At 53.7% G+C, this 26,597-nt stretch overlaps 1 protein-coding gene across 2 annotated transcripts; it reads right to left on the minus strand.

Annotated features, from left to right (window-relative positions):
* Positions 1-217: 217 nt before the first annotated feature.
* On the minus strand, positions 218-21,957 carry PNKD (PNKD metallo-beta-lactamase domain containing). Of its 2 annotated transcripts, XM_045559058.1 has the most exons (9): positions 21,717-21,957; positions 6,315-6,430; positions 6,075-6,187; positions 5,438-5,496; positions 4,666-4,758; positions 4,160-4,323; positions 3,412-3,498; positions 2,444-2,559; positions 218-2,212 (listed from the first exon to the last, which is right to left on the minus strand). In XM_045559058.1, the coding sequence occupies exons 1-9, from the start codon at positions 21,875-21,877 to the stop codon at positions 2,039-2,041; spliced, it is 1,083 nt and encodes a 360-aa protein (XP_045415014.1). In that variant the 5' UTR covers positions 21,878-21,957; the 3' UTR covers positions 218-2,038. The 2 variants fall into 2 exon arrangements, with proteins under 2 accessions (XP_045415014.1, XP_045415015.1); XM_045559059.1 differs by lacking the exon at positions 3,412-3,498.
* Between the last annotated feature and the right edge of the window lie 4,640 nt (positions 21,958-26,597).

Here is a 26,597-nt window from a genome sequence, read left to right on the forward strand (position 1 = left end):
TCGGACAACACTGACATAAGCAAATTGCAAACCCTGAACAAACACACATGGGAAGTGAAAGTAATATATTTAGGGCATCGTTCCTGACCAAAGCTCTTGAAGTTCAGTGACTCCAAGTTAAAGGGCCCAGAACCAAGACGGGAAAATAGCAAGAAGTTTCTCTGCTATTTTCACTCGCGCAGCAGTAAAGATAAGCTGTTGAGTGATCAAGCCTTGGTTAAATCATTCATTCATTCAACATTTATTGAGCGCCTACTATGTGCCAGGCACCGTGCTAGGCGCAGAAATACAGAGATGCATAAGATACAGTCCATGCCCTTAAGGATTCACAGTCTAGAAGGGGAGACAAACATGTAAACAAGTAAAATACAGTGTATTAAGTGCCACATGAGAAGCATTTACAAAGTGCAGAGGTAGCACTTTGGGGGGAGGGGCAGGGTGGTTGCCTTCCTGGAGGAGGGGGCCTTTGAGGGGGTCGTGAGAGATGAACAGGTGTTTGCCAGGCAGACAAGGCAGGAGGAGCCGGGGAAGGCATTCCAGTCTAAAGAAACAGCATGAGTGAAGGCACCGAGGCATGAAATTGCAAGTCTTGGGGGGTGGGGGACTCTACTAGTCTGGTGGTATTGCTAGAGTGTACTAGAGGCCGTGGCTGGAGAGGGTGGCAGAGGCCAGATGACGAGGGGAAACTGAGGGCAGGGGGCATCTCGGAGGGAACCAGAGGCAAGCAGAGCCCGAGGGAATGCTGGTTCCACACAGGAAGAAAAGGCTTCTGGCTGAGCCATGGTGTGCCTGCTTGAGGACCATAGGATTCCTCACTATGGCCCCCAAGGGACCTGGACCGAAGACCAGAGGAGAAGCAGAGCTGGAGGTGGGGTGAGTGGAGGGGAAGGGCCCAGGCCTAGAGCCCCAGAGCAGCCACGTGCGAGCTGTCTGCTGATCTCGCACTCTGCTGCACAGAGCCCCTCGTCCCTGCCAGGATGGGGCCGAGGACCAAATGGGGAATCACATGGGAGTGTTCTCGGCAAACTGCAAACAGCCACATGAGTGTCAGGGTTACAACATATTATAAATCTTGCTAACTCAAAGAAGAAAGAGGCTTCGGATAAAGCAGAAGAGAGTGAGCTACAGAGAAGAATCCAGGCAGAAGGGCTGAGAACAGGACCAAAGTGAGAAAACTGCAGCGGCCAGGGCAGACCGTGGCAGACCATGGCTCTCTCTCCCCTGGAAGGGGACGGCCCTTTGGGCCCAGGACAGGGGCAGAGGCCTATGGGCAGGACCAGGCCAGATGTGCAAAGAGAGCGTGTGACGTGTAAGACTGTTGGGCTCCACATCCCAGCTCTGGTGTCTCCTCAGCCTGGGGTGGAGATTTCCTTGGAAACCAGGACTCTCCCTCTTCCAGGCTGGAGAGGGGCACTGAGGCAGAGATCGGCCAGACAGCCAGACTTCCAGCCCTTTCAGTGTTCTTAGGAATGGCTCTGTCTGAAAAATACCTTTGCAGGGGTGGGGCAGGGCGGGGGCAGGGAGGCGTGGGGAGGAGGGCAGAGTCTTAGGAAACCAGTCTGGTCGCCCCTCTGAGAGCCCACTTTCCCAAGGCACCACACCTTAGGCCACCTTGAGGGGCCAAGTTTCTTCCCCGATCCTGGATGGGGGAGGGGGAGAGTGGGCTCAACCTGGGCGTGGCTCCTGCTGCCCGGAGGGTTCCAGGCTACAGCGGGATGAGGCGTCCCAAAGGAGGAGCTAATAGCAGCCTCCATGTCCTGCCAGACCCTCCAGTCTGTAGGCTCTGGAGATGTCCCCAGACCCCCTTTCCTTCCACCCTTCATGGCTCAGCCTCACCCTGTGGGGTCTCCGAGTCTCCGACCAACCCTTTCCTCTTGGTCTCGAGGTCTCATCGCCGTGTCCCTCCCTCCCCCTGACCAGTGTGGAGGAATGATGCCCACCGAGGGTGCCGATGGAGGTGGTGGAGCTAGCAATGAGAAGGACGGTGAGGTGCAGGCGATGGGTGGCCTCCCCACCCGGGGTGGGCTGGGCGGGGGCATCACTTGCTCTTGTGCATGTCCTTCAGCCGGCGGAGCTCTTCCAGCAGCTGGGCCCGGGAGCAGCCGTCGTCCCCGGTGGGGTCTGGGCCAGGCCCCAGAGCCTCCTGCAGTGCCAGGCAGTGGGTCCTCAGGAACGGGTTGTAGGAGCGCTCCTCTCCCAGGGTGGACGGGCACTGTGGAGCGAGAGGCACCATGTTTGGTGGAGAGAAGATGGCAAATGAGCCCAAGACATGGAAGTCTGCTCCCAGCTCCCGCCCCATCCTGGAGTTCAAGAGTTGACTTGAAGGCCCGGCCCCTGTCCCAGTCAGAGCTCTGGGGAGGGGCCCACAGGCCAGGCTCAGCTGAGATGGGTTCCCGCTGGGGCTGAGTGCCCACGAGGCCCTCCTGGGCCCTGGGTCCCGCACCGTGCTTTTGCGCTCCATCCGCTGCCTCTGCACCCACTGCATCTTCCTCTCCCGGGCCAGGTTCTCGGGCTCCACCACGCCTGCAAAGCCCAGGTTCTCCTCCGCGTACTCGTGACCTAACAGTGGCCGTGAGGGACAAGACCCAGAGCAGAGAGAGATTGGTGGTGTGTCCAGAACGAGTCCTCCCAACCCCAGCCAGGCCCACGGGTACCCGACAGTCAGGGAGGAGGGCAGCGCTTCCAGGAAAGCCCTAACCACCCCGAGCTGCTTCTGTAACTGCGGCACAAGTCAGCCACGAGGGAAGAGGTAGCAGTGGTTCGGGGGGGAAAAGCTACTGGACTTGGAGCCGGGAGGCCTCCCAGTGACTCTGCCACTGCCCAGTGTGTGACCTCAGTCAAGTCACCACACCTCTCTGAGCCACAATTTTCCCACTTGGCAAATGGAGAAAACAATAATGCCAGTGGACACAGATGTCACTGCTGTGTCCTCGATTCCTAGAAGAGACCCTGGTATACGTTAGATGCACATAATGTATTTGTTGAGTGAATGAATGAATGAATTTTCTGAGGATTAACTGAGATACTTGTGAATGTTTTTATAAACTACAAGGCAATGGTTACATGCAGAGTGGATTTACTGACTTCTCCCCAGATAAGCAAAGGCTGTTTTCTGTTCCGGGCTCTGGCTATGAACAATTAGACATCTCTCTGGGATGCTCTGGGGCATGTAGGGCTCCCAAGAGGGCGAAGGCTAGCTGGCAGGGGTCAGTGGCCCGAGAAGCAGAGGTGTTAAAGAGCCAGCATTCCAGAGAGAAGGGAGGCTGGAACTCTGCCCCCCAGACCTGTGTCACCTCTGGGTGAGGAACCGGGTTGGCCTAGGCTCTAGGGGAGTGAGAGGTTGGGAGAGCCCCCGTCTTAGGCCAAGCATGGGGCTGGGGGGTGGAGAGACATGGGGAGGGGGTGCCTCACCAGGCCACAGCAGGGTGTCATCCCCCAGCCCCAGCACAGTGTCCAGCGAGCTTAGCATTGTCTCTGCGGTGCCCTCAAAGGTCCGTCCTGGGTGGGTCAAGGGAGTATGTCACAAGGTGCAAGGATAACGCACTATGGTATAAGGCACATGGAGAGGGGTGGGGAACAGCTTGTGCACGCCCCTCAACTATGGCCCTGCCAGGCCCACCCCTCCTTCCGAATGAGAGCTGGGCCTAACTGGTCACCCCCCCGACCAAGCCCATCTGAAGCCTCCACTGCACACAGTGACATCTGAGTGGAAAGGGCTGCAGAACCTTCCAGCTGAGCTTTCACGGCCCCACGCCCTGTAGATGTAGGGCTGCCCTTTTCCACAGGGCGCTTCTCCGGGACTCCATGCAGCCCGGGACGTGATCCTCACCTACCTATGCGATCGCCCTCTCCCGTAGGGGTGTTCAACTTTTTGTAACCATGTCCTGCCCGTCACTGTGTCGGAGAACCAGGCTCCACCCAGTGGAAACAAATGCCCGGCCAGGGTTTTACTCAGCTATAGGCATCGTCTCCTGCCCATCCCCACTGGGAAATCTTAAGGATACAGAACAAGGTCCGGGTAACACAGATGGAGGAACTGCCAAGGCAGCATCTGTGCTGGAACCAGAGCTCCAGGGCCTTCCATGGGACTGTGGCTGCCCGGGCCTCTGTCCATCCCTCCCCTCTTCTCCCCACTCTTCCCTCTTTTGTGGGAACTCACCACAGCCTGAGAGGAAGAGCAAGTCCCCTGAGAAGAGGCAGGAGGGACCCTTGTAAGGCTCCCCGTCCAGTAGGTAGACCAGATGGCCTTGTGTGTGGCCAGGGGTGGCCAGAGCCCGGATCTGAAGCCGTCCCACGCTGACCACATCTTGATGACACAGGGGACTGGGGACAAGGCAGTAAGGGAGAGAAGGTACTGGAGCTTGTGCCACGCTGATCCCTGCCCACATCACGGGCCAGTGGGGCTGGCGATTTGCTGCCACACCAGAAAGAAGCCACCCTGGTGCTAGGGTCTCAGATCCAGGCCCAGCCCGTCCTCTTTTGAGGATGATGGCTGGATCAGTCGGGGGGCCCAGTGCTAGTCTCCAAAAGGGCTAGGATCTGCTCTCTAAGGGCCAGAAAGGACGTCAGCAAAGATACACCTGCTGACACCCCTGCAACACGTCACAGAAGGCTGGGGGTGAGGGCAAAGGCCACAAGCCCTCCGTGCCAGGGTCAGGGACTTACTGGGTGAGGTAGGGGATGCCGTCCTGAGGGCTCCCATACACCCGACAGTCCCGGTGCCGCCGGCTGAGGTCGCGGTTCCCTCCACTGTGGTCCCTGCAGGACAGCAGACAGGTAGGCGGCTACGAGGGGCAACTGTGACTGGGCCTCCCTCTTCCCCACAGCATCTCCAGGCCTTTAAGCCCTGCGCTGTGGCTTCTAGACTGAGCCAAGCTGTCAACCCCTCTTGGCCTTTGTTCAGGCCTAGAATGTCACCACCCCCAACAACCTCAACCTGGCCAATGTCAACTGATCTTTCCGGACTCTCTCAGCTCAGGGTCATCATCCTCTAATTCACCCAAGTGGACCGGATCACACCCACCTGGTGCCCCCACCCCCATACCCTGTGCCCACTGCCACCTAAATATTTGTAATTTTTATATACCCTATACAGGCTGTCTCTCCTACTGGACTTATAATTTCCTCTATAGAAAAGATCCTAATAAGTTTTGCCCTTGCCCAGTGCACAGTAGGTGTCTAATACCTGCCCATGAAATGAAAGAAAATGACTGCCTGCCCTCCTCTGGGGCTTCGGACTCCTGAGAAGTGGAGTGGTAAGAGGCGGGTGGTGGGAGACCACCCCTTCCTCTCCGCCTCTGCTGGTGCCCAGGTGACATCTTCAGGAAGGTGGGTGCCCGCCCATCCAGACTTCCAGACCCCCAGCCCGACAAGCCCAGCTGGAGCATGGGTGGGCCAGCGAAGAGCGTCTGCACCCAGTCCCCCCCCAGCCCCTTACCAGTGCTTGTGGGTGCAGAGAATGGCAACCAAGGTGACACCCTCCTTTTCAATGGAAGCCTGGGGGAGAGAGTTAGTCTGAGCCCGGGGGAGCAGGATGCAGGGGGAGGTGAGGAGCAGAAAGAGCCCGGGCATGGGTGCTGGTGGAGAGGGGAGGAGAGCAGGGAGAGAAGGTGAGAGATGGAGCTAGAGAGGAGAGAGCTGGGAAGGGACTGGGGGCGGCAGCTGAGACCCAGCATGGGGCACGTGGAAGTCAGAGAAGTGCGAGAGGGTGGGCAGAGGGAGACTTGCAGAGGGCATGGACACAGAGCAATAAGGAATGGCAAGGAAAGATGGAAGATCTAGAAACCAATGGATCAGGAAGAAGCCTAAAGGCATGAGAGCCAGCCAGAGACCTAGACCCACAGTCCCGGGCCAGCGCCCCAGTCCTCTGGCTCTCCCAGCCTCCCCGCTTGGTCCAGCCACGCCCTGGATGCCACCCTCCCCTAGGCTGTGTATATGTAGATGTGAACATGGAGGAGGCACGTTCCACAGGTAGGGGGACCAGGGCCAGCCCCTCTCTAGCAAGGGGAAGCTGCCCGTCCCCAGGGGTGACCCCAGGCACCCCCCACCGCCCCCCATCCCCATGCTCCCCTCACCTGCACAGCCCGAGGGTCTGAGGGGTCCACAGCCACAGCCAGCCGGGCCTGGGTGTCGATGATGAGGTAGCTGTAGTTGTCCGAGAGGACGGGGATGGGAAGCACCTTCACTCCTGGGGGACAGAGATAGCTGTGGGTGGGTGACAGGCAGGGAGCCCAGGAATCCAGGCACATGAAGGGAGCAGGTGGGGGCGGGGGGGCACAGTGTGGGGCATGCCACCCAGGGCAGCCCAAGCTCACCATTGAAGAGGCGGGGCTGGGCTTTGGAGTGGCCTTTGGGGTAGCGATTCCGAGCCCTGCGCAGCTGCTGCCGGTAGAAGAGGTACCCGAGCCAGGTGCGGGTGTACAGGCTGTACCTACAGGGGATGGTCCATGGTCAGCCCCCCAGCTCTCCTGGAGCCCTTCGTGGTGCCTGCAGGCCACATCTCTACTCCTGTGGCCACCCCCGAGTCAATGCAATTCCACCCTTGCTTAGTGTGTGCCTACCATTTGCCCTGCTCAGTACTCAGGACAAGACGGAGAGTAAGACAGGCATGCTCAGAACTTGCAGACTGTCAGGGAAGATGTGAACTGTGGAATTCACAGAAGAGACTCGGAGAGGGAGGGTTTAATCTAGCCCAGGGCTGAGCCCCCCTGAAGAAGTGACATTTATAGGAGATAGGAGGCTGAAAGGAGGTAGGGAAAATATTAATATTTCAAGAAGAGTCAAAGTGTAGTATGCATCCCAGTCATCGTGGGGCCTGTTAAGGACCAGATTCCTGGGCCCCCTCCCAGGTCTGCGGTGGGGCCAGGGAATTTGCATTTCTACCAACTACCAGGTGACAGCTGCAGCTGCTGGTCCAGAGACTACACCTTTGAGAACCACTGGGGTAGAGGAAACCATAGGCAGAGGCAGCACAACAGTAGAACTTGTTTGAGGGAACTAGAAAGTTCTGTTTGGCTGCTTAGTAGAGGAAGCAGTGAGAGGTGAGACTGGATGGGCTGACCATCTGCCCTGCCCCCGGCCATCATTCCAGGCCATGCCAGGGTACAGGGTGAAAAGGGGCACAGAGAACCGAGGGGACCTGTGAGTGACCGAGTCCCTCAAATACAGAATGCCAGTATGCAGAGCCAGCTGCACAGGTATGTGACCTGGGCAGTCACATAGGGCCCCTCACTCAGAAGGGCCTTACAATTAGTTCAACGCTCTGCTGTCACCACCTTGCAATTCTTCATGCTTTATCTTTGACCTCGTGTCTTGTAAGTGGAGTCTGATAGGACAGTGGCACATGCATGCGAGCAGGAGATACACAAAATATGTGTGTGCTCCGTTCCTTGCCACCCACACACATACAGCGTTTGCAATGCCCCATGAGCACAGAGCTCTGGGGGACCCACTAAGTGTGAGAGTTCAACAAGACTCAGAATGAGTACAAGGTAAGTGCACATCTCTGACTGACCCGAGAGGCTAAGCTTTCAGCTCAAACTGGAATTTGCCTCAAGAAGACACATCCTGGCATATCCATTCTACGGGAGTGGGGAACTTGAGGAGGTTGTGAATCTTTCCTGAAGGCCTCTCATAAAGAAGACAGCAGTGTTCTAAGAAACGCAATGACCCAGGAATGCTGCAGCATCCTTTTTTACTCTTGTCACCACTTCCCCATCCCCGTGTTATCCACCCATTTATGTTGCATTTATGCTACAGATGCACACCACCATACTCGGCTAATTTTTAAAAATTTTTTGTAGTGATGGGGTCTCATTATATTGCCCAGGGTGGTCTCGAACTCTTGGCCCCGAGGGATCCTCCTGCCTTAGCCTCCCAAAGTGCTGGGATTTAGGCATGAGCCACTGTGCCCAGCCCATAGACCCTTTCTTAGGAAAAAAAAAAAAAAGAGAGAGAAGGGAAGGGAAGGGGCGGGAAGGGGAGGAGACGGGAGGGGAGAGAAGAAAAAAGAAAATATTTGTCTACATCTACATGGAAAAGGCACTGAGTTTTTCAGAGTGGTTCTCAGCAGTAAAAATCCCAGTAATCCTTAATAGTTCTTTTGCTTATTTGTATTTTCTGATTATTAGGTAGTGTCTTTGAGTCCATGCAATGCTTCTGTACTCAAAGAAAGAGAGATTGGGAGGGAGGAGGAAAGAAACAAAGAAACTCCAAAGGAATCTTGTGGTTCAGCAATAAGATTATTTCCCCCCACGACCACAACTACACACAAAGAAAGTACCCTATTGTTGGATACTTAGGTTGCTTTTATTTCTTCTTCTTCTTTTTTTTTTTTTTAACATCAACTGGCATAAGCATTGTTGGTTGAAAAGGAAATGCAAATGCAAAAAAAAAAAAGGCAGAAATTGATTTTAAAAATAAATGAAAAGTAGACATATATGCTTAAAGATATATTAAGGGTCACAAAACTGCCCCACAGTGCACCTGAAGTGTCCATTTGCTCATTTGAGACTATTCTCGGAGACAGGGTAGACTATAGCCGACTGGGGGTGGGGTGGCAGGTGCCAGATGAAAGGGGAATTTCCACCGTCTTGAGGAGCGGGCACTTTCTTCCTCATTGATCCCTTCACAAGCATTTCTTGAGGCCTGACAGCTTGTAGGTGCTGGAGATATGGTGACCAAAGCAGACCAGGTCACTGCCCTCCTGTCACATCCATTCCAGGGGAGTGGGGAGCTTGAGGAGGTTGTGAGTCTTTCCCGAAGGTCCCTCAGCAAAGACCCTCCCTTTGCCCGGGTTGGGGAATTGGCTGGGCTCAGGTGGGCCATGTGTTGGCTGCCTGATCACCAAGCTGCTGTGGTTCTGAGGCTGAGATGGTGCAGAGCACGTAGGTGGGGGATCTGGAGCAATGGTGGGAGCGCACCAGGGGCCTGAGGATCCCTGCCCCGGTGCCATCTCCTGGGCAGGCCCCTTACCTGGAATATCCTTCCCCCTGCTCCTCCACATTCTGCCCCTGGTCCAAGCCTCCTGCTCCAAGAAGCCTTCCCTGACCATCTTAGCTCCCCTTCTGTCATCCTGGCCTGAACACACAAATAACACTGGGAGTACCTACTGCACAAGAGCACAGTCTAACACCTGGATGCCCCGGTTAAATCACCCAAGAATGATGAGAAAGAGGACAATTTGCATAGTCTCAAAGTAGCTCCTTAACAAGATAGCCAGTAATTACAGAGGAAGTGGAGAAACCTGACCCAATTCCACCTTCAGCCAACGATCAAAGTAAATCTTCACAGTAATGATATAAATGGTATACAACATTTGCCTCTTTTTCTTTTCTTTTGTTTTTTTTTTTTTTTTTTGTGAGACAGAATCTCACTCTGTTGCCTGGGCTAGAGTGCCATGGTGTCAGCCTAGCTCACAGCAACCTCAAACTCCTGGGCTCAAGTGATCCTCCTGCCTCAGCCATCCAGTAGCTGGGACTATAGGCACGAGCCACCACACCTGGCTAATTTCCTGTTTCTATTTTTAGTTGCTTGGCTAATTTTTCTATTTTTGTTACAGTCGGGGTCGAGCTTTTTGCTCAAGCTGGTCTCGAACTCCTGAGTTCAAGCGATCCTCCCACCTTGGCCTCCCAGAGTGCTAGGATTACAGCCACTGGCACCCGGCCTCCTTTTTTATTTTTTTAATGAAAAAAATTTTTTTGAGAAAGCATCTCTCTCGCTCTATCTCCCAGGCTCACTCTCTTGCCTCATGCTTACACTGAGATCAAAGCTCACTGTAACCTCAAACTTCTGGGCTCAAGGGGTCCCCCTGCCTCAACCTCTCAAGTAGCTGGGACTACAGGTACAGGCCACTACGCCCGGCTCATTTAAAAAATTTTCTGTAGCGATGAGGTCTCGATATGTGCCCCAGGCTGATCTCAGGTTCTGGCCTCAAGCGATCCTCCCTCCTCAGCCTCCCAAAGCGCTGGGACAACAGGTGTGAGCCATCACACCTGGCCCATTTGCCTCTTGATATGTTGCACTGAGGAGGGCGAGACACCACTGTGGTATTCATGCCAAAAATGCATAACCATAATTTATTTGTGAGAAAACCTCAGACAAATCCAGACTGAGGGACATTCTACAAAATGTCTGGCCAGTATTCTTCAAACGTGCCACCAACATGAGCACACTGAGAAACCATCCCAAAGTGGAGGAGACCAGAAGATTAAATGCAAAGCAGGATTCTAGATGGGGAAGAGGGCAGTAGTGGGGAAACTGGTGAATGTAAGGTCTTAGAGTAGTTTATAGAATCGCGTGGATGTGAACTTTTTGCTTTTGATGACTATACTGTGGTTATAAGAGATGTCAACATTTGAGGGAGCTGGGTGAGAGGTATATGGGAATTCCATTTTTTTTTTTTTTTTTTGACAGGGCCTCTTTCTGTTGCTTGGGCCAGAGTGCAGTAGCCTCATCATAGTTCACTGCAACCTTGAACTCCTGGGCTCAAGTGATCCTCCCATCTCAGCCTCCCGAATAGCTGGTACTATAGGCATGTGCCACCACGCCTGGCTAATTTTTCTATTTTTTTTGTAGAGATGAGGTCTCACTGTAGAGTAGGACTAAAACAATATTTTAGTTTGTTTGATGGTGACTTGTTTTTTGCTCTTAGCTAACAGCCAAATTCCGCTTCTGTACACAAAGCTTGCTTGCTTATTGCTTGATTACGATAAAGAGCTAAAACCATGCTCAAATGCAGTTAAAAAAAAAGAAAAAAAAACGCACCGCAGGTGGCTTCCTGATAGGGAGGCCGGCTGTGCAGGGCGAGTGTCCTTGGGGAGAGAATCTCCTGGGAGGGAATCTCTTGGGAAAGAGTCTCTTATCAGAAATAACTAGCAACAGACTCCAGCAAAAAAAAGTATGAAAGCTTTGTTTTTACCCCAGGGCGGGGTCCTGGTTCGTAAAGAGACCACTGCGTTGGTGCTCTGGGACCTGGACCCTAGCTCGAGCTAGTCAAAATAAAACTCCTTTGCCTTTGCAGCCTCAGTGACTCTGTCTTTCTGTTCCCGGGGCCGAGGGGAACCGGCTCTAACATCACTCTTGCTTAAGCAGGTGTCAAACTCCTGACCTCAAGTAATCCTCCCGCCTTGGCTGGTATATGGGAATTCTTTGTACTATTTTGGCAAGTCTGAAATTATTTCAAAATGAAAAGTTAAAAAATAACATTAAATAAAATCACCCTTTCCTCTCTGCCCAACACCACCTTGCATCCATGCCTGAGTCTCGATCCTGTCTTTATTTCTTCCTACAAGGGCTTATGGAAGGAGCAGAGGCTCTGGCAACGGAAAGATTGGGGCTCTTATCACAGCCCCTCCCAGCTCTGTGACCTTGGACGAGTCATGGGTCTTACAGATAAGGTTCCTTCATCCATAACACGGCAATGCCACGATGTACCCCTCAGGACTGTGTGATGATTAAGTGACATAAGATAAATAATATAAAGTACTCAGGCAAGAGCCTGCCGGGTGGAAGGTGTTTAGCTACTGTTGTTTCCTTGCCAAATTCAGGCCCCTACAGCTGCTAGAACATGGTCGTCCACATCGGGGAGGGACTGATAAATGTTCCCTGCCTTCCCTCACTGGATGCTTACTATATGTGCTTTGGTTTTGTCCCCTAACAAACAGCAAGCTCTGTAAGGGCGGGGCTATACACTAAGAAGCCACAGTAAACAAGGCCCCTTTCTTTCGCTTACTTTGTTTGGCAAGTATTTACTGTAGAAGCTGGACACGGTGGAGACAGCAGAGAACAAGGCAGACGGGGGCCTGCCCTGGGGGAGCTCATACTGTGGTGAAAGGGAGGCCAACGGCATTAACCAGAAAACAGATAAGGCAGCAAACTGCCAGTTAACTAAGCTGGGATGGAAAAGACTGGCCAGAAGAGGCCCTCCTGTAGGCAGTGTGCCCAGGAAACGACTCTTCTCTCAGAGGGTGACATTTCAGCTGGAAACTGAAAGATGGGGCCAGCAGGGTGGGCTGTTCTGGGTGATGTGGCACCAGAGCCCAGGCAGGCAGGAGCATGGCAGGTTTTAGGAATTGCCAGGCGGCCTCAGAGTCTCTAGGCAGGGCTGGAGAGGCAGAGGGTGCCTGAGAAGGGGTTGACGACGAGGGCAGGGGCCAGGCTTCGGAGAGAGGGATGGAAAATTGCTGGCGGGCCTTGGGGCAGGGACACAGCATCTGATGCCCTCTCTGAGAGCTCGCTGGGCTGCTGGGTGGCAGATGCAACAAAGGGCGGCTGGAGGGACTGAGTCATGCAGGTGGGGAGAGGATGGGGACCTGGACTAGAGAGGGTGCTGGGGGTGGAGAGGGTGGGTGGCAGCGAGACTAAGCTCTGTGCCCAGTTTGGATGGGGGGAGGAAGGGGCCTGAGGACCAAGTGACGCTGGACACGTGCCCCAGGCCCGTGCCCTCCCTGACAGTGACTTCCACTCTGCTCTCTGACTTGCTAAGCTCCGGCTCCTCCTTCATCTGCCTGCACAGTTGGCTGAGTCACAGTCACCAGGGTCAGCTCTTCCTCCTGCCCCTCTTTCTGGGATGGGCCCTCCCATCCTTGTACTTAGCCCTCTCTCTGGCATATGCCGCCAAAACAGGATCTGTCTCAATCTTGCCTTTCATCCCCCACCACACAGGCTCACCCACAACAACAGCCCCTGGAAGCTCTTACCGAGGCCTGTACAAGAGCCGCCTCCCCCAGCTCTCTGTCTCCAACCCAAACTGCAAAGCACGGCAAAAGACTAAGTTCCTAAAGCGCTGCATTGGACGGAGGCCTGCTCCTGCTCAAAAGTCTTCAGTGGCTCCCCACTGCTTCTGAGAAAGCATCTGACTCCCAGTCAGGCCCTCTGTGAACTGAGACCAAAGAGTCTCTGCCTCCTCCTTCCTGCATGGCCCAAGGAAAATCCTGTGCTCCCAAAAGCAAAAGAGCGGAAATCCCCAAATGACTGTCATCACAAAAATGTATAAATAAGTCCTGACATACTCTGGCCATGGAAAACTACACAGTCAGGAAAACAAATATCTAGAGCAATGGGTTTCAACATGCACAAAGCGCAAGCACATACTGCAGAGAAAACAATCTGACAGTATTTATTAAAAATACAAAGGCATGCAAAACCACCATGTACATTGCTTAGGGAGAGAGCCCTATTAGTAAAAGAGTAAAGGCAGTTGAAGGATGATCACCATCCACCCAGCAATGCTACCCAGGGCAGGGTGGACGTGGGTCTTCCACACTACCTGAGATGTTTTATTTCTCAAGCTTGGGGGCTGGGATGAGAAGATTGCTATATCATCTCTCCTTTTTTGAATTTGAGAAATAATTCATTAAAATGTCAAAACTGCCATCCTTCTCCCTGTCTCTGCTTTGGCAGGTCACCCTCTCTGGAATACCCTTCTCTCTGACTTCCAGGCTTCCCTGCCTACTGGAAGACAGCCACCTTCCAGGGCTCAGCTCAAACCGTCTCCTCTGAGATGTGGACGCTGGTGATGCCCGCAGAAAACCTCAGTCTCCCTGGCCCTCCCCAGGGGCTGGCCCCTCAGTGGCAGAGGCCTGCACCTTATCCGCGTCTCCCCAGTCACCCTGATCAGTGACAGCCTGGCCCGGGGCGGGCACGCTCCCATCTGCTTCTCTGCCAACCCCCTTGGAGCTCCCAGCACCCACACAGCACAGCAAGTGGCACTTAAGAGATGCCAGCTTGGTGTCTAGGAAAGACTCGGGGGATAGGGGGCAGGCACACAGGTGGTAAGTGGATCCCATGCTATGCCAGGGCTGGTGGGTCCTGTGACACCCAGTGGGGGTGTCTCGCCCAATTTACAGCCCCCTCTGCCCCTGCTCTCCCCTCCCCTCCTTACCCACCTGCTTCCCAGGCCCCTCCCCTCTCCCTGCTGCAGACCCGGCCAAGCAGGGTGCTCTGCTAAGCAGGTCACAGACACCCAAGAGTATGGGGTGGGGCTGTGTCACCAGCGCACGGGACTTCCCCTGCCCTGGGGTCTGGAGCCAGGGCCCAGAGCTAGGAAGGGGAGAGGGAGAGGAGAGGGGAGCTGGGAGTGGCAGGACGTAGAAAGAGCACTGGAGAGGGTGTCTATGACTCGATCTCCAGTCCCTGCTCTGCCCTCACAGGTCGCGGCACCTCTGGAGCTCAACTGCCTCAACTAAGAACAGTAGCCACTACCTCATCTCTTCTTCCCTTGTGGGCGATGACCGCAGGTCCTGGGGGGGCAGGGGAGCCCTCACTTGGGATTGTGGAGAAGCCAGTGGGGGGGGCAGAGATTCACCCCTGGCAGGCAGCCTGAGCCTGAAGCCCACCCTCTTAGCCACAAGAACCCTCCCCAAACCCAAATGAGGGAGTAGGAAGAGACAACTGGCCCTGAACTATTTTGGGGCTGACCCAGCTCCTTTGAGGGCCTTTTCTGAGAAAAAGAACACAGCAGGACGGTTACACTGACCCAGGCACACAGCCCAGGATCTGGAGCTCCCAGAGCACTGGCCTTAGCCTTTGTGGAGGGGTCACGGGCCCCTTTGAGAATCTGTCAACTTGGAATGCTCTCTCTGGACCAACCCATTACATGGGCAGCACCCTGCAGGCAACCGCAGAGACCCCAGGGCAGGTCCTATTAAGACCCCTGAACCAGAGAATCGTGAGGATTTCTCTCAAATCTAGGCTCTGAGATCCCCGAGCCTGGAATGATGGCTGGGTCGATGGTTCCACGGCTCCTGCTGTGAGCCAGATGGAGAAGAGAGTTTAGGAAAAAGGAGCAGACTCAGGAGGGAAAATGTGATGGGGACAGAGTCACTGGGAGGAAACTGTGTCCCTCTATCTTCAAGCCCGACTCCGCCCAGGGATATCACTGCCCCATGTAAGGGCCCCTGGTTTCTTGAGCCATTACCAGAGATACAGCTTCTTTTCTTCTGTTGTCAGAGGCCAGAAGCAGGAACTCACTGCCCATGCCTCAGTTTCCCTTTCTATAAAACTGAGCGCTCCCCCTCTCTAAAAGAGCAGTTGGGCCCAGAGAGTTCACATGACTCACAAGGTGACACTGGGTTCAAATTCTCTGCCGTGGAGTCCCCAGGCATGGTCAGCAAGCTGGGGTCTAGGACTGCGCTTCTCAAAGATTGGCCTTGGCCCGCCTGCATCAGAACGATCTGAAGGTGATGGCTACAACAAGAAGATTCTGATCTTCTCTCTCTCCCTCCCTTTCTGGATTCTGATTCAGCAGTTCTGGGGCCCGGAACTACCCACCATCACCCTCCAAAAAGAAAATAAGGTTTCCTAATTGGTCCTCTGGGACCCAGGTGGGAGCCAGAGAAGCCACTCTGCAGGGTGGGGCTGGGGCAGTTTGCAGCTAGCCCGGGGAGAGCTGCGGGCTTACAGCTGGGGACACAGCACCAGCACCCCCAGTGTGGGGTCCCAGTGCACCTCCCACTCCTCGCCTCAGAGAGCCAGAGGGTGGCTTCTCTGGCATCTGAGTCTGAGCCTCAGGACCCATGGGAGGCCGTGAGGGACAGCTGGGGGCATACACCCCTCCCTGTGGCACACAGTAGAAAACACACAATGAAGCTTTTCTTCTTCCCCTCCTCCCTCGGGCAGTTCCACCAACCCCCGGAGAAGCCTGAGGGCTTTCAAGTGTCTGTTCCAGCTGGGCCCAGGGGCCCGGCCTCAAGCCAGCCAGGGCAGCAGGGGAGCAGCATAAAGTTCTGCATGTGACAGAACAACTGGGAAAGCCCCTATTGCCAGGGCCACCTACCTTGACCCCTCCCTCTGGTACTCCCTAAATGGCCCCCAACCTGAGCCTGGCAGGGCCCCAGACTCCACGGGGACCCAACAGGCAAGCCCAGTCGGTAAGGCCTCTATCCAGGGGGTGCTCACACTTCTCCTCCTGTGCCCCCAGGACCCAGCCGCATCTGACCAGTGACAGGGCACTCCTAATGAAACTCAAACCGGAAATGTCTGTCTGAGGGCCTGGGGGCCTGGAGGACCACCAGAACACAGGGTTCTCCTGGAGCTGAGGTCTGCTCCGAGGCGCCTTAGGAACAAAGAGAGCAGCTCCATGTTTCATGATTTCTCAAAACTGAGGAAACTGAAGATAATGAGACAGCTAAAAAAGCTCTAGAGGGTGAGGGTTTCCTGCAACTGCCAGCATGGGGGTGGAGTGGGGGAACTTCCCCATGCCCAGGACAGGGGCAGTGCTGCACGTGGTCAAAACACAGGCCCGTCCCGGAGATCACGGGGCCAGCGTCAGCTGTCTCCCTGCCCATCCCGGGACCGGTTCTTCCCCAGATGTTGCAGCACTCTCCAGAGGACGCCCATCTGTCACAGAAGGAGAGGGAGTGACCGCTGGGGGCTCTTGGGTAGGACCAGAGGCGCAGTAAGAGCTGGTGGCCTCTCTACAGTGTCTCAGTCCCAGCCGGGAGGCCTGGGCTAGTTCTGTGTCCTTGCTTATTAATCCCAGGCCACCTGCCCAGCCAAGGCCCTTGCGTTTGTCTGCTTTGGGTTTGTTTCTTTTAGCTTTCCCCTTCTCTCCCTCATCCCAATCCCGGGCCCCCCTAATTCAATCGTGCTCCCAGGGCCAGGCCTGTGGAGTCCAGTTCGGGAGTCAGACCTGTGAACGCCTAGCTTGAACAAGTAACAATATGCACCACAGCTCTAAGAAGGAGGGCATTGCCAGGGGTCATTCTGGAGGCAGAGATTAATTTTCACTGAGGAGGCTGGGCAGGCTTCACTGAGGAGAGGGCAACTGAGCCAAGCTTTCCATTCATTCACTCGCTCAAAAACTTTTTTTTATTTTGAGACAGGGTCTCGCTCTGTCACCCAGGCTGCAGTGCAGCGGTGCGATCATAGCTCACTGTAACCTCCAGTTCCTGGGCTTGAGCCATCCTCCTGCCTCAGCCTCCCGAGTAGCTGGGACTACAGGGATGAGCCACCCCACCCCCTCTCTACAAAAAATAGAAAAATTAGCTGGGTGTGGTGGTGCACTCCTGTAGTCCCAGCTACTCGGGAGGCTGGGGCAGGAGGATCGCTCAAGCCCAGGAACTGGAGGTTACAGTGAGCTATGATCGCACCACTGCACTCTAACCTGGGCGACAGAGCGAGACCCTGTCTCTAAATAAAAAAATCATTTAATAAAGGCCACCTAAGTGCCAGGCACTGTTCTGCAAGCTGGGATACAATGTAAATAAAGTTTCTTCCCCTGAGTGGCCACAGTCTGGTTGGGGGTGAAAAACAAAAAGCAAATGGACAAGTGAAGATACAGCAGTCACACGGTGACAGAATCAGGGAGAATAACAAAAGCAGGGGAGGGGGGCAGAGAGTGCAGGGTGGGCTGTGGCTCTGTCTATGAGAGGTAGTCAGGGCAGGCCTATCCAACACAGCGAAATCTGAGCAGAGGCTGAAGGAAGTGAGGCAGGGAGCCCTGAGGCCATCTGGGGGGACAGGGTTCTAGTGACAGCCGCAGAAAGGCCAGGAGATGGGACTGTCTTGGAGTGTTTGAGGAACAGCAGCGGCCCGTGCGGCAAGGTGGAAGGAGCAAGGTGAAGGGTGGTAAAGGATGAGCTGGAGATGGGCAGACACACAGGGCCCTGAAGCCATTCATGGAGAAATGGGAAAGCCCTGGAGAGGTCTGAGCAGAGAAGTGATTCGTTTCTGCCTTAGATCTGCAGTTTCGTTCAGGTTGCTGCACTGAGAACACTTTGGGGGAACAGAGACAGAAGGGAGCAACCGATTCAGGAGGCTAGGTAAGAGGGGAAGAGGGGACGTGGTTGACCTTTAGGGCAGTGGTGGAGGGGAGAAGAGTTCAGGTTTTGGATATATTTGGAAGGTGAGCTTTGAGGATGCCACAGAATTTGACGCGTAGAGATGGAAGCAGGAAGGCAGGCCTGACAGGTCAGACAGACCTACAGAAAGAGTTCAGGGCTTGGGGGTGGGGGTGAAGCCGGGCAGGTCTGCAGGGGTGTGGGAGGGCCGCAAAGGCCTGGGTGGGGGGTGTGGGTGCCATTCTGTAGGCAGTGTGGTTTGGGGGAAGGGGACACCTGCTCAGAGCCACACTTTGAAGACCACCAGGCATAAGAGAAAAAGCTGGGTCGGTGGGGAGGGCAGAGGGGTGGGAGGCTGTTCTGGACACTCGGGCTGCAGCTCTCCAAGGTCCCGGAGGCCTGCAGAAAGGAAAGGACCCTGTGTGCCTCCTGCGAGGCTGCGTAGTAGATGGCCCAGCTCACTGTCTCTACCCGGCCTTCATTCAGGCCATGGGCAGAGGCGCATTCATTCAAGGACCCTCCGGTCAGCTCCGGCACCCTCGACATCAAGCCAGTGGACCTCACTCGGCCCAGGTAAGGGGTTTCCTCCTGCAAAAGTAAGCAAGCAAGGTCCGTCCCAGGATGGCTGCTTTTACTGGGGATGGGGCCCAAGAAAGATCCTCTGGGCCTAAGAGTGGAGAGGGCTCAGTCAGGGAGGGAGGGCTCTGTTGTCTCGGACTGTCCACCGTCCCAGGAGGGCTGCTATCCCATCTCAGCTCTGTAAGACATACCCAGCCGTGCCTGAGTCCCACTCGCCTCTCCCCTGCAGACAGGCTCCCCTCAAGGCCCGTTCTGCAAAACCCCACAACTGCCACTGAGAAGGCAAAGGGCAACTGAGGCATGAAGAAGGGGCACATGTGGGAGCACCCCATATTCCTGATCCCAGACTCTCAGGCTTACCCTGCCCCTCCCCGGGAGCTTGCATGCCCTGCCCCCTGCCCCAGCTTGGGACCCTGTAAAATAAATTTAGAATCCATTCACGCGCCTTTCTCCTTCTCCTGGAGAACAGTGACCAGATCCTGTTCATATCTGTGACCCTACAGTCCCCAGCAGGGGCAGCTAGGGGTTCATTGGATGAAGGAAGAGATGTGGGGTTTCCTGCTGGGTGGCGGGTGGGACAGACCAGGGAGGCAGGAGTGGAAGTATATACGGAAGCTCCAGGAGTCTGGCCAGCGCCATGAACCCTCCCTCTGACCCATCCCAGACTACAGCAGGAGCGATTGCTAACATTTCCTGAGCACCCGCCTTCAGCCAGGCCCGGTGCCCTTTATGTGTCATTTCATTTGATCCTCACAGGAGCCCCTCGAAGTAGGCACTATCACCATCTCCATTTTACAGATGCAAACAGACAAGGCAGAGGGGTTATTTGTCCAAGGTCACACGGCTACTAAGCAACAAAGCTAGGATTCAGAAGCAGATTTGTCCGACCCCACATGCTATGTTCTTAGCTACTACACACACTGTCTCCCAGGCCCCTCAGAGCCCCAAGTGCATGTGTCTAACGTCAGGTTGGCCCAGGGCCACTTTCCCACTGTGCCCAGTGATTGCAATCCTAGGATAATTATAGTCATGTTTGAGGAAAGCCTTTTATAAACTTGTTAAACACCAGTGATGATTATTATTGATGATAACACCAACAAGAACTCCTCTCCCAGCCATCTGCTTTTCAGCCCCCCTGGCAGAACCCTCTATTTGTGGTCCTCTCAGCCACACCTCCAGGTTGGAGATGCACATGTGCTCTCCCCTCCCATCATGCCCGATCCCACCCAGTGCCCCTCCCTCTCCATCCTTCCTGGAGGCACCCCAGTGCATCAACACCTGCCCATTTCCCCCTCCGGTTTCCTGCTAATATCCCCTCTCCCTCCCAGAAGCCAGCAGCTTCTCCCACAAGGGACTGGACTGATTGTTTCCCAGACCATGGAGGGGCAGGATCTGGAATTTTGATTCCAGGCACACCCTTCTGCTCTGCAAATTTGGGAAGTTGATTCCAAGGCTACCTTGAAATCCAGACATAGGAAAGCCCATAGAAATACTGAATTCTGAAGAAGCTCTCTGAGTATTCCACTTTCAGAGATTTGGAAACTCCCAAATCACAAGTTCTAGGAATCCCCAAACCCTCAAGTTTCTTTGATAGTGATCTTGGGCATTCTGAACTCAGGAATTCTGATTCCAGTTCCTTATGAAAACTTTCGTCTTCTATGTTCTCAGGCTGTTTGTATGACTTTAATACTCGCCAATTTTGAAAGCTAGAAGTAGATTTAAAAATCCTTCCCAGAAGGCCCAGCACAGTGGCTCAAGCCTGTAATCCTAGCACTCTGGGAGGCCGAGGTGAGAGGATTGCTTGAGCTCAGGAGTTCGAGACTAGCCTGAGCAAAAGCGAGACCCTGTCTCTACTAAAAATAGAAAGAAATTAGCTGAACAACTAAAAATATATAGAAAAAATTGTCTGGGCATGGTGGCGCACACCTGTAGTCCTACCTACTCGGGAGGCTGAGGCAGAAGGATTGCTTGAGCCCAGGAGTTTGAGGTTGCTGTGAGCTAGGCTGACGCCACGGCACTCTAGCCCAGGCAAGACAGTGAGACTCTGTCTCAAAGAAAAGAAAAAAAAATCCTTCCCAGATAGGGCTATAAAGTTCCCAGACATTTTGTGGGGAGAAATGTTTTTTTAAAAAAATCCCACATATGAAGATATTAAATCTCATTATTCTAATACTATTAATATTTGCAGAGCAATGGTAACTTGGAGTATTATCTAGAATGTGACCAACATTTGGGATATTAAAGATGTGAATACCCCAAAAGGCACAAACACAAAGACCCCTCCCCCCATGTTTTTCTGGTTTTTCTGCCCACTAGGCCTTTATATCTCCATTTCTTAGACTGAGTGTGAGTGGAATCCTAGACTTGAAGCTTCTGGAAGTATCTGGGGTAGTCTGGGGAGGAGGGGGTGAATTGCACAATGTCTTCTCTGAAGCTCAGGAAATTCCCAGGCTTAGGCCTTCCCTACAACATGGCCTGTGGCCAGGGCTCCCACAGTTCCCATCCCCAACATCAATGTTCCTGAACTGGGGCTAGAGGTCCTGCCCCAAGGCCCCTAGCTAGTAGAGGAAGGGGACAGGAGCCCCGGGAGCCTATCTTCTCCTGGTGCCTTCCCTGCCTCTCAGTGGCTCTGTGGCAGAACAGTGCTGGTTACCAGCCTGGCCTGGACCCAGGAAGGAAGGGGCAGAGGGAGGTGGAAGGGAAGAGTGAGGAGAGGGAGGGACTGATGGGGACAAGTCCTTGGAGGTCTGGCAGAGTCACTCAGGTTAGATTTCACAGCCTGGGGCTTCCATACGCGCCAGGGTGGAGGATAGAAGGAAAGGGACAGACTGAACTACAGGGTTGGGACTCCTGCTTGGGACGGAAGAACCGACATAGAGTAGTGGGGCGTTGGGTGATGGGGAGAGGGATGGGGACACGTGGGAGGAGTTGGCGGTTTCAAATGCCAGTTAGAGGATCTGAGGCACTCCTTCTCTCTTGCACTTGCCCACCGGCCGACCTCAGCCCCTGACAGGGACTGCCTTGCGGGCCTGGGTTCCTCTACTACCAGCCCCCTTTTCCACCTGGTCTCCAGCCGCTCTCTGGCGCTTTCTCCAGATGCAGTCTCACACCAGATCCCCTGGCCACCCTGGCCCGCCTCCCCTAATCCTCCTTCCCCAGCACATCTCAATTCTCCTGCCTCCCAACTCCCCCCGTGCCCCCAACTCAGTGGCTTCTCTAGCCCTCTCCCCGATCCGTGTTCTCTGGCCCTGGACCCCTCAGCCCAAACCGGGTCGTAACCCCTATGCCCTCTCCCAGCCCCCTTTCCCAGCGCGCCAGCCTTCCCGAGCCCGCATCCCGCCAGAGCCGGGCACTAACCCGATTCGGAAGAGCAGCCGCTGGCTGCGCGCCATGAGCAGGCGGCGGGGGCCCCGCAACGCTCGGGAGCCGCGGAGGCTCAATAGCAGGATGAGGACGAGGAGCAGCAGCCAGGAGCCGGCGACCCACAGCCACCCCGCAGGCCAGTCCTGCCAAGCCATGCTGGGGGCAGCGCCCGCGGCCGGCCGGGGGCGGGGCGATCGTTGCTAGGCGACGGCCCGCCCCCAGCGGGGAACCTACCGTAGGGCTGGGCCGCGACGCGGCCAGGCTGGGGGCTTGCGGGCGTTCTGGCCCCGCCCACTCGCCCCGCCCACTGAGTCGCCCTTGGACTCACCTCTTCGCCACCCCCAGTGGGGCGCATGGCCAGAATGCCACCGGGCTGGGGGCGGTCTGACTCCGCCCCGGCCGGCCGGCCAGGAGGCGGGGCCGCAGCGGGCTCGGACCTGCGCTAATCCGGTTACACAGTCGCCTGAGTCCTGGGAAGGGACTGAAGCTGGCAGCCCGCCCCGCCCCCTTCACCCTCCAGGGGACTCGGGAGAAGCCTTGGAGTTGCCCTTCTGGCAGGAACCTTAGACCCATAAACTTTTTCAGCGGGAAAGACCCTGAGAGATCTTGTGGGTCAGCTGCCATTCGTGCAGTTATTCATTCACTGAATTTCTTTTGTGGCTCCTCCTGTGTGCCCGGCTGCGCTCTGCCAGGCTCTGAGGATGCAAGGGTCAAAGACACAGACATCAGGAAAGAGTTTTTAAAAAGACACACGACAGTCTGCATTCCTGGAACCTACAGTCTAGACTCTGCTGGGGAGACAAACCAAATAAGCAGGCCAACATAATTATAGATACTTATACACACACATATGTGTGTGTGATGGCAAAGTGTGGTGCTATAAAGGAAGCAAAGAGAGCAGGCAATGGTATGATGCACAGAGAGCCCAGCTTAGATGGAGGAGGGCCGCCTGAGCAGGTGACACATAAGCCATGTCCTGAAGGATAAGAAGAGGCCACAGAGGCTCAGGGGGGTGACTTGACCAAGGTTGTGCAGCAGTGGGTGGCAGAGACGCGTCTAGGGCCAAGGCACTCTGACTCTCAAGCCCAGTGCGATTCCACATCACCATCCCCCACCCCCTTGCGCTGCCTTCCTGATGGGTTCCAGAATTCGTTAAGGTCAGTGGCATGGAAGTAGATGTGAGGGTAGGTGTGAAATCTACAAATCTGGGCACACAGGAGCCAGAGCTGGGCTCCTTCTGGCTCCAGCCCTAGCCCTGGCCCAGTACAGGAAGGGGAGGAAGTGCTGCAAACAGTCAAGCTGGCTGTGCTCCCGCTGGGAGATGGTTGGCGGGGTGGGAAGCAGGTGAGGCAATGCTCTTGTTTTCTTCCCTGCTTCCCTGCTTCCTGCGCTCTGGCCTGAAAAACGCTAGATATCCTGACCCTCAGTCACACATTTTCTCCCTTCTTCTGAGGCACGTGGATTAGATATTTGGTTCTAAAGGCTGAGTCCCTAGTGTGGAGAATGTATAACTATAGGGTCATTATGCACAATGCATTGGAGGCTTCATCCTCCCCTTCCTCCCTCACTCCAAAAAAGCCAGGGGATGTGTTAAATTATTCCCAAATGGAATTTTAGTTGCAACACCTAATTCTGCATTTAGTCCACAAAACCCAGGCAGACAGAGTTTCTCTTATTTGGGTCCATCTTTTTTTTTTTTTTTTTTTTGAGACAGAGTCTCACTTTGTTGCCCAGGCTAGAGTGCCGTGGCGTCAGCCTAGCTCACAGCAACCTCACACTCCTGGGCTTAAGCGATCCTACTGTCTCAGCCTCCCGAGTAGCTGGGACTACAGGCATGTGCCACCATGCCCGGCTAATTTTTTTTTCTGTATACATTTTTAGTTGTCCAGATAATTTTTATTTCTATTTTTAGTAGAGACGGGGTCTCGCTCAGCCTGGTCTCGAACTCCTGACCTCAAGCGACCCACCCGCCTCGGCCTCCCAGAGTGCTAGGATTACAGGCATGAGCCACGGTGCCCAGCCTTATTTGGGTCCATCTTGAGGGACAGATCCTGTGGCCTGCTCCCTCCTTGTCTCCTTGCCTGTAAGTCGGCTCCTTCTGAGGAAACTGATCAGCTTATAATTTGCAGAAGGCCCTTTGGGACATGAGTGTTTGTGTCTCTGTGTCTATACATGCAAAGCAAAGAATTATGGAGCATCATCAAAAGTCACTGTGAACATACCTTCTGCAGGTAAGGCTGTGCCAAGCATTATATCGAGAAATTAAAATGCATTCCCTGGCTAGGCGAGGTGGCTCATGCCTGTAATCCTAGCACTCTGGGAGGCCAAGGCGGGTGGATCATTTGAGCACAGGAGTTGGAGACCAGCCTGAGCGAGAGCGAGACCCTGGCCCTACTAAAAAAAAAATAGAAAAAAATTAGCTGGACAACTAAAAGTATACATAGAAAAAATTAGCCGGGCATGGTGGCGCATACCTGTAGTCCCATCTACTTGGGAGGCTGAGGCAGGAGGATTGCTTGAGCCCAGGAGTTTGAGGTTGCTGTGAGCTAGGCTGACGCCATGGCACTCTAGCCCGGGCAACAGAGTGAGACTCTGTCTCAAAAAAAAAAAAAAAAAAATGCAGTCCCTGTGATCTGAAACAGGAAATGCAGGCCCAGGCAGGAGCCTACAGAGAACAGAGATGACTGAATCCTAAGTCTCAAGCCACACACAAACAGTAACAAGGTTATAGATAATAAATCCAAAATGCATTTTATGAAATGTGTGGAGTCAAGGCAGGGCTGGAGATTAGGTGTGAGGTGGATGTTTTAGGGGATTTGCACAGGCTCAGAGAGTGATACCCTTCTCTCCTGGAGTGTTCTGGAAGACTGCTCCAAATCTGCTTTAGTTTCACCTCCTCTATGATAAGAATCTTCTGTCCCAGCCAGACTGAGGCCTCATTATTCACCGCTCTCCTGCACTTTATATTCCATTACAACTAACTACTTATAGTTACCTGAGCTCACCACATAGTCTCACACCCCCATGCCTTTGCTCCTGCTGCCTGGAGTGCCATTCATCCTCTGTTCCCTCAAGACTCAGATTGGGTGTGCTCTCTTCAAGAAAACTTTTCTTAAGCATGTCCCCCTTTGTGCCAACTCCGGTCTTATACATGTTTTCATCATTCAATGCAATACCCATGCCTTATTTTTTCATTCACATGTCTAGCTCAGAGTCTACAGTCTTGAAGACTTTATTGACATCCTTAAGAGTAGGGACTTTGGAGTATGGTGCCTCATACCTGTAAGCCCAGCATTTTGGGAGGCGGAGGCCAAGGATTGCGTGAGGCCAGGAGTTTGAGGCTGCAATGAGCTATGATGATGCCACTGTACACTAGCCTGGGTGACAGATTGAGACCCTGTCTCAAAGAGGCAGGGAAACGTAGGGTGGGGGGAGATGGGAGTTAGCCACAGGTTGGTTAATAGATACAAAAGTACAGCTAGATGGGAGGAATAAGTTCTAGTGTCCTATAGCACTGTAGGGTGACTATAATTAACAATTTATTGCATCTTTTCAAATAGCTAGAGGAGTGGATTTTGAATGTTTCCAACACAAAGAAATGATAAATGTTTGAGGTGATGGATATGCTAATCACCCTGATTTGATCATTATACATTGTATGGATGTATCAAAATATCACACCGTACCCCATAAATAAGTATAATTATTTCATGTTAATTCAAAATGATAAAAGCAAAAAAAGAGTAGGACAATGATTTAATTTATTCATCTTCAACTCTTCAGTGTCTGGCATGGTGCCAGATACATATTAGATACTCACAAATATTCTTTGAAATGTCAAATTCCTAACCACAGCCCACAAGGCCCCTGCTTGCTAGGGCTGAGCCTGTCCCTTCAACCTCCTCCCCCTCTTGTCCCCATGGACCGAACACATTGCTCCTCAAAGCCAAGCTCATTCCCACCTCAGGGCCTTTGCTCATGCTCCTTCCACTTGGAACACTCTTCCCTCAGTTCTCTGAACAGAGGGCAGCTTCTCCTCTGTTGGGTCTCAGACGCCAACCCCTTCATGCTGGAAATAACCTGTATCTTGAACTGAGTGGTGGTTTCATGGCACATACCAGTGGCTCTCAACAGGGGTGTTTCTGCCTCCCAGGAGACATTTGGCAACATCTGGAGACATTTTTGACTGTCACAACTGGGTAGGGAGGGGTGCTACTGGCATTTAGTGGGCAGAGGACACAGATGCTGCTGAACACCCCACAATGCACAGGACAGGCCCCTACAACAAAGAATTATCCTGGCCCAAATGTCCATAGTACAGAGATTGAGAAACTCTGGCCTATGCAAATGTAAAAACTCACCAAGTTGTACACTGAAGATTTATGCACTCTACCATGTGTAAATTATACATCATAATAAAGACAAAATGTTATCCTCTCTGAGAGGCCTTCCCTGACTACCTCTCTATTATTTAATATTTTATTTACATTACTCTGCCTACTTCCTCCTAGCACTTTTCACAATCTGCCATTATCTTGTGGATCTTGTCTGTCACCTCCATTGGAATGTAAGCCCCTTGGAGTCAGGGAGGGACCTGTGTTTGCAACACTATATTCCCAGTGGGCTGTTTAAAGCCTGGCCCAGAGCAGTTATGTATTTGCTGAGTGAAGACCTGAATGACAGAAACAAAGAATGGATGAATGACAATTTATCCCTTGCCACTGAACACTGTGACTGTCGGAAGACCAGTGGGTTCGGTCCCTGTGGGAGAGTTATGCGGAAGCCAAACCCCACTCAGGAGGCAGATCTGAACAGGAGTTAGCACAAGCTTGGGGGCAGCCTCACAGTATCAAGGACAGCTACAGGAAAGCCAGG

The sequence above is a fragment of the Lemur catta genome, chromosome 8 (genome assembly GCF_020740605.2).
Source record: "Lemur catta isolate mLemCat1 chromosome 8, mLemCat1.pri, whole genome shotgun sequence".
In the NCBI taxonomy this organism is placed as follows: Eukaryota; Metazoa; Chordata; class Mammalia; order Primates; family Lemuridae; genus Lemur; species Lemur catta.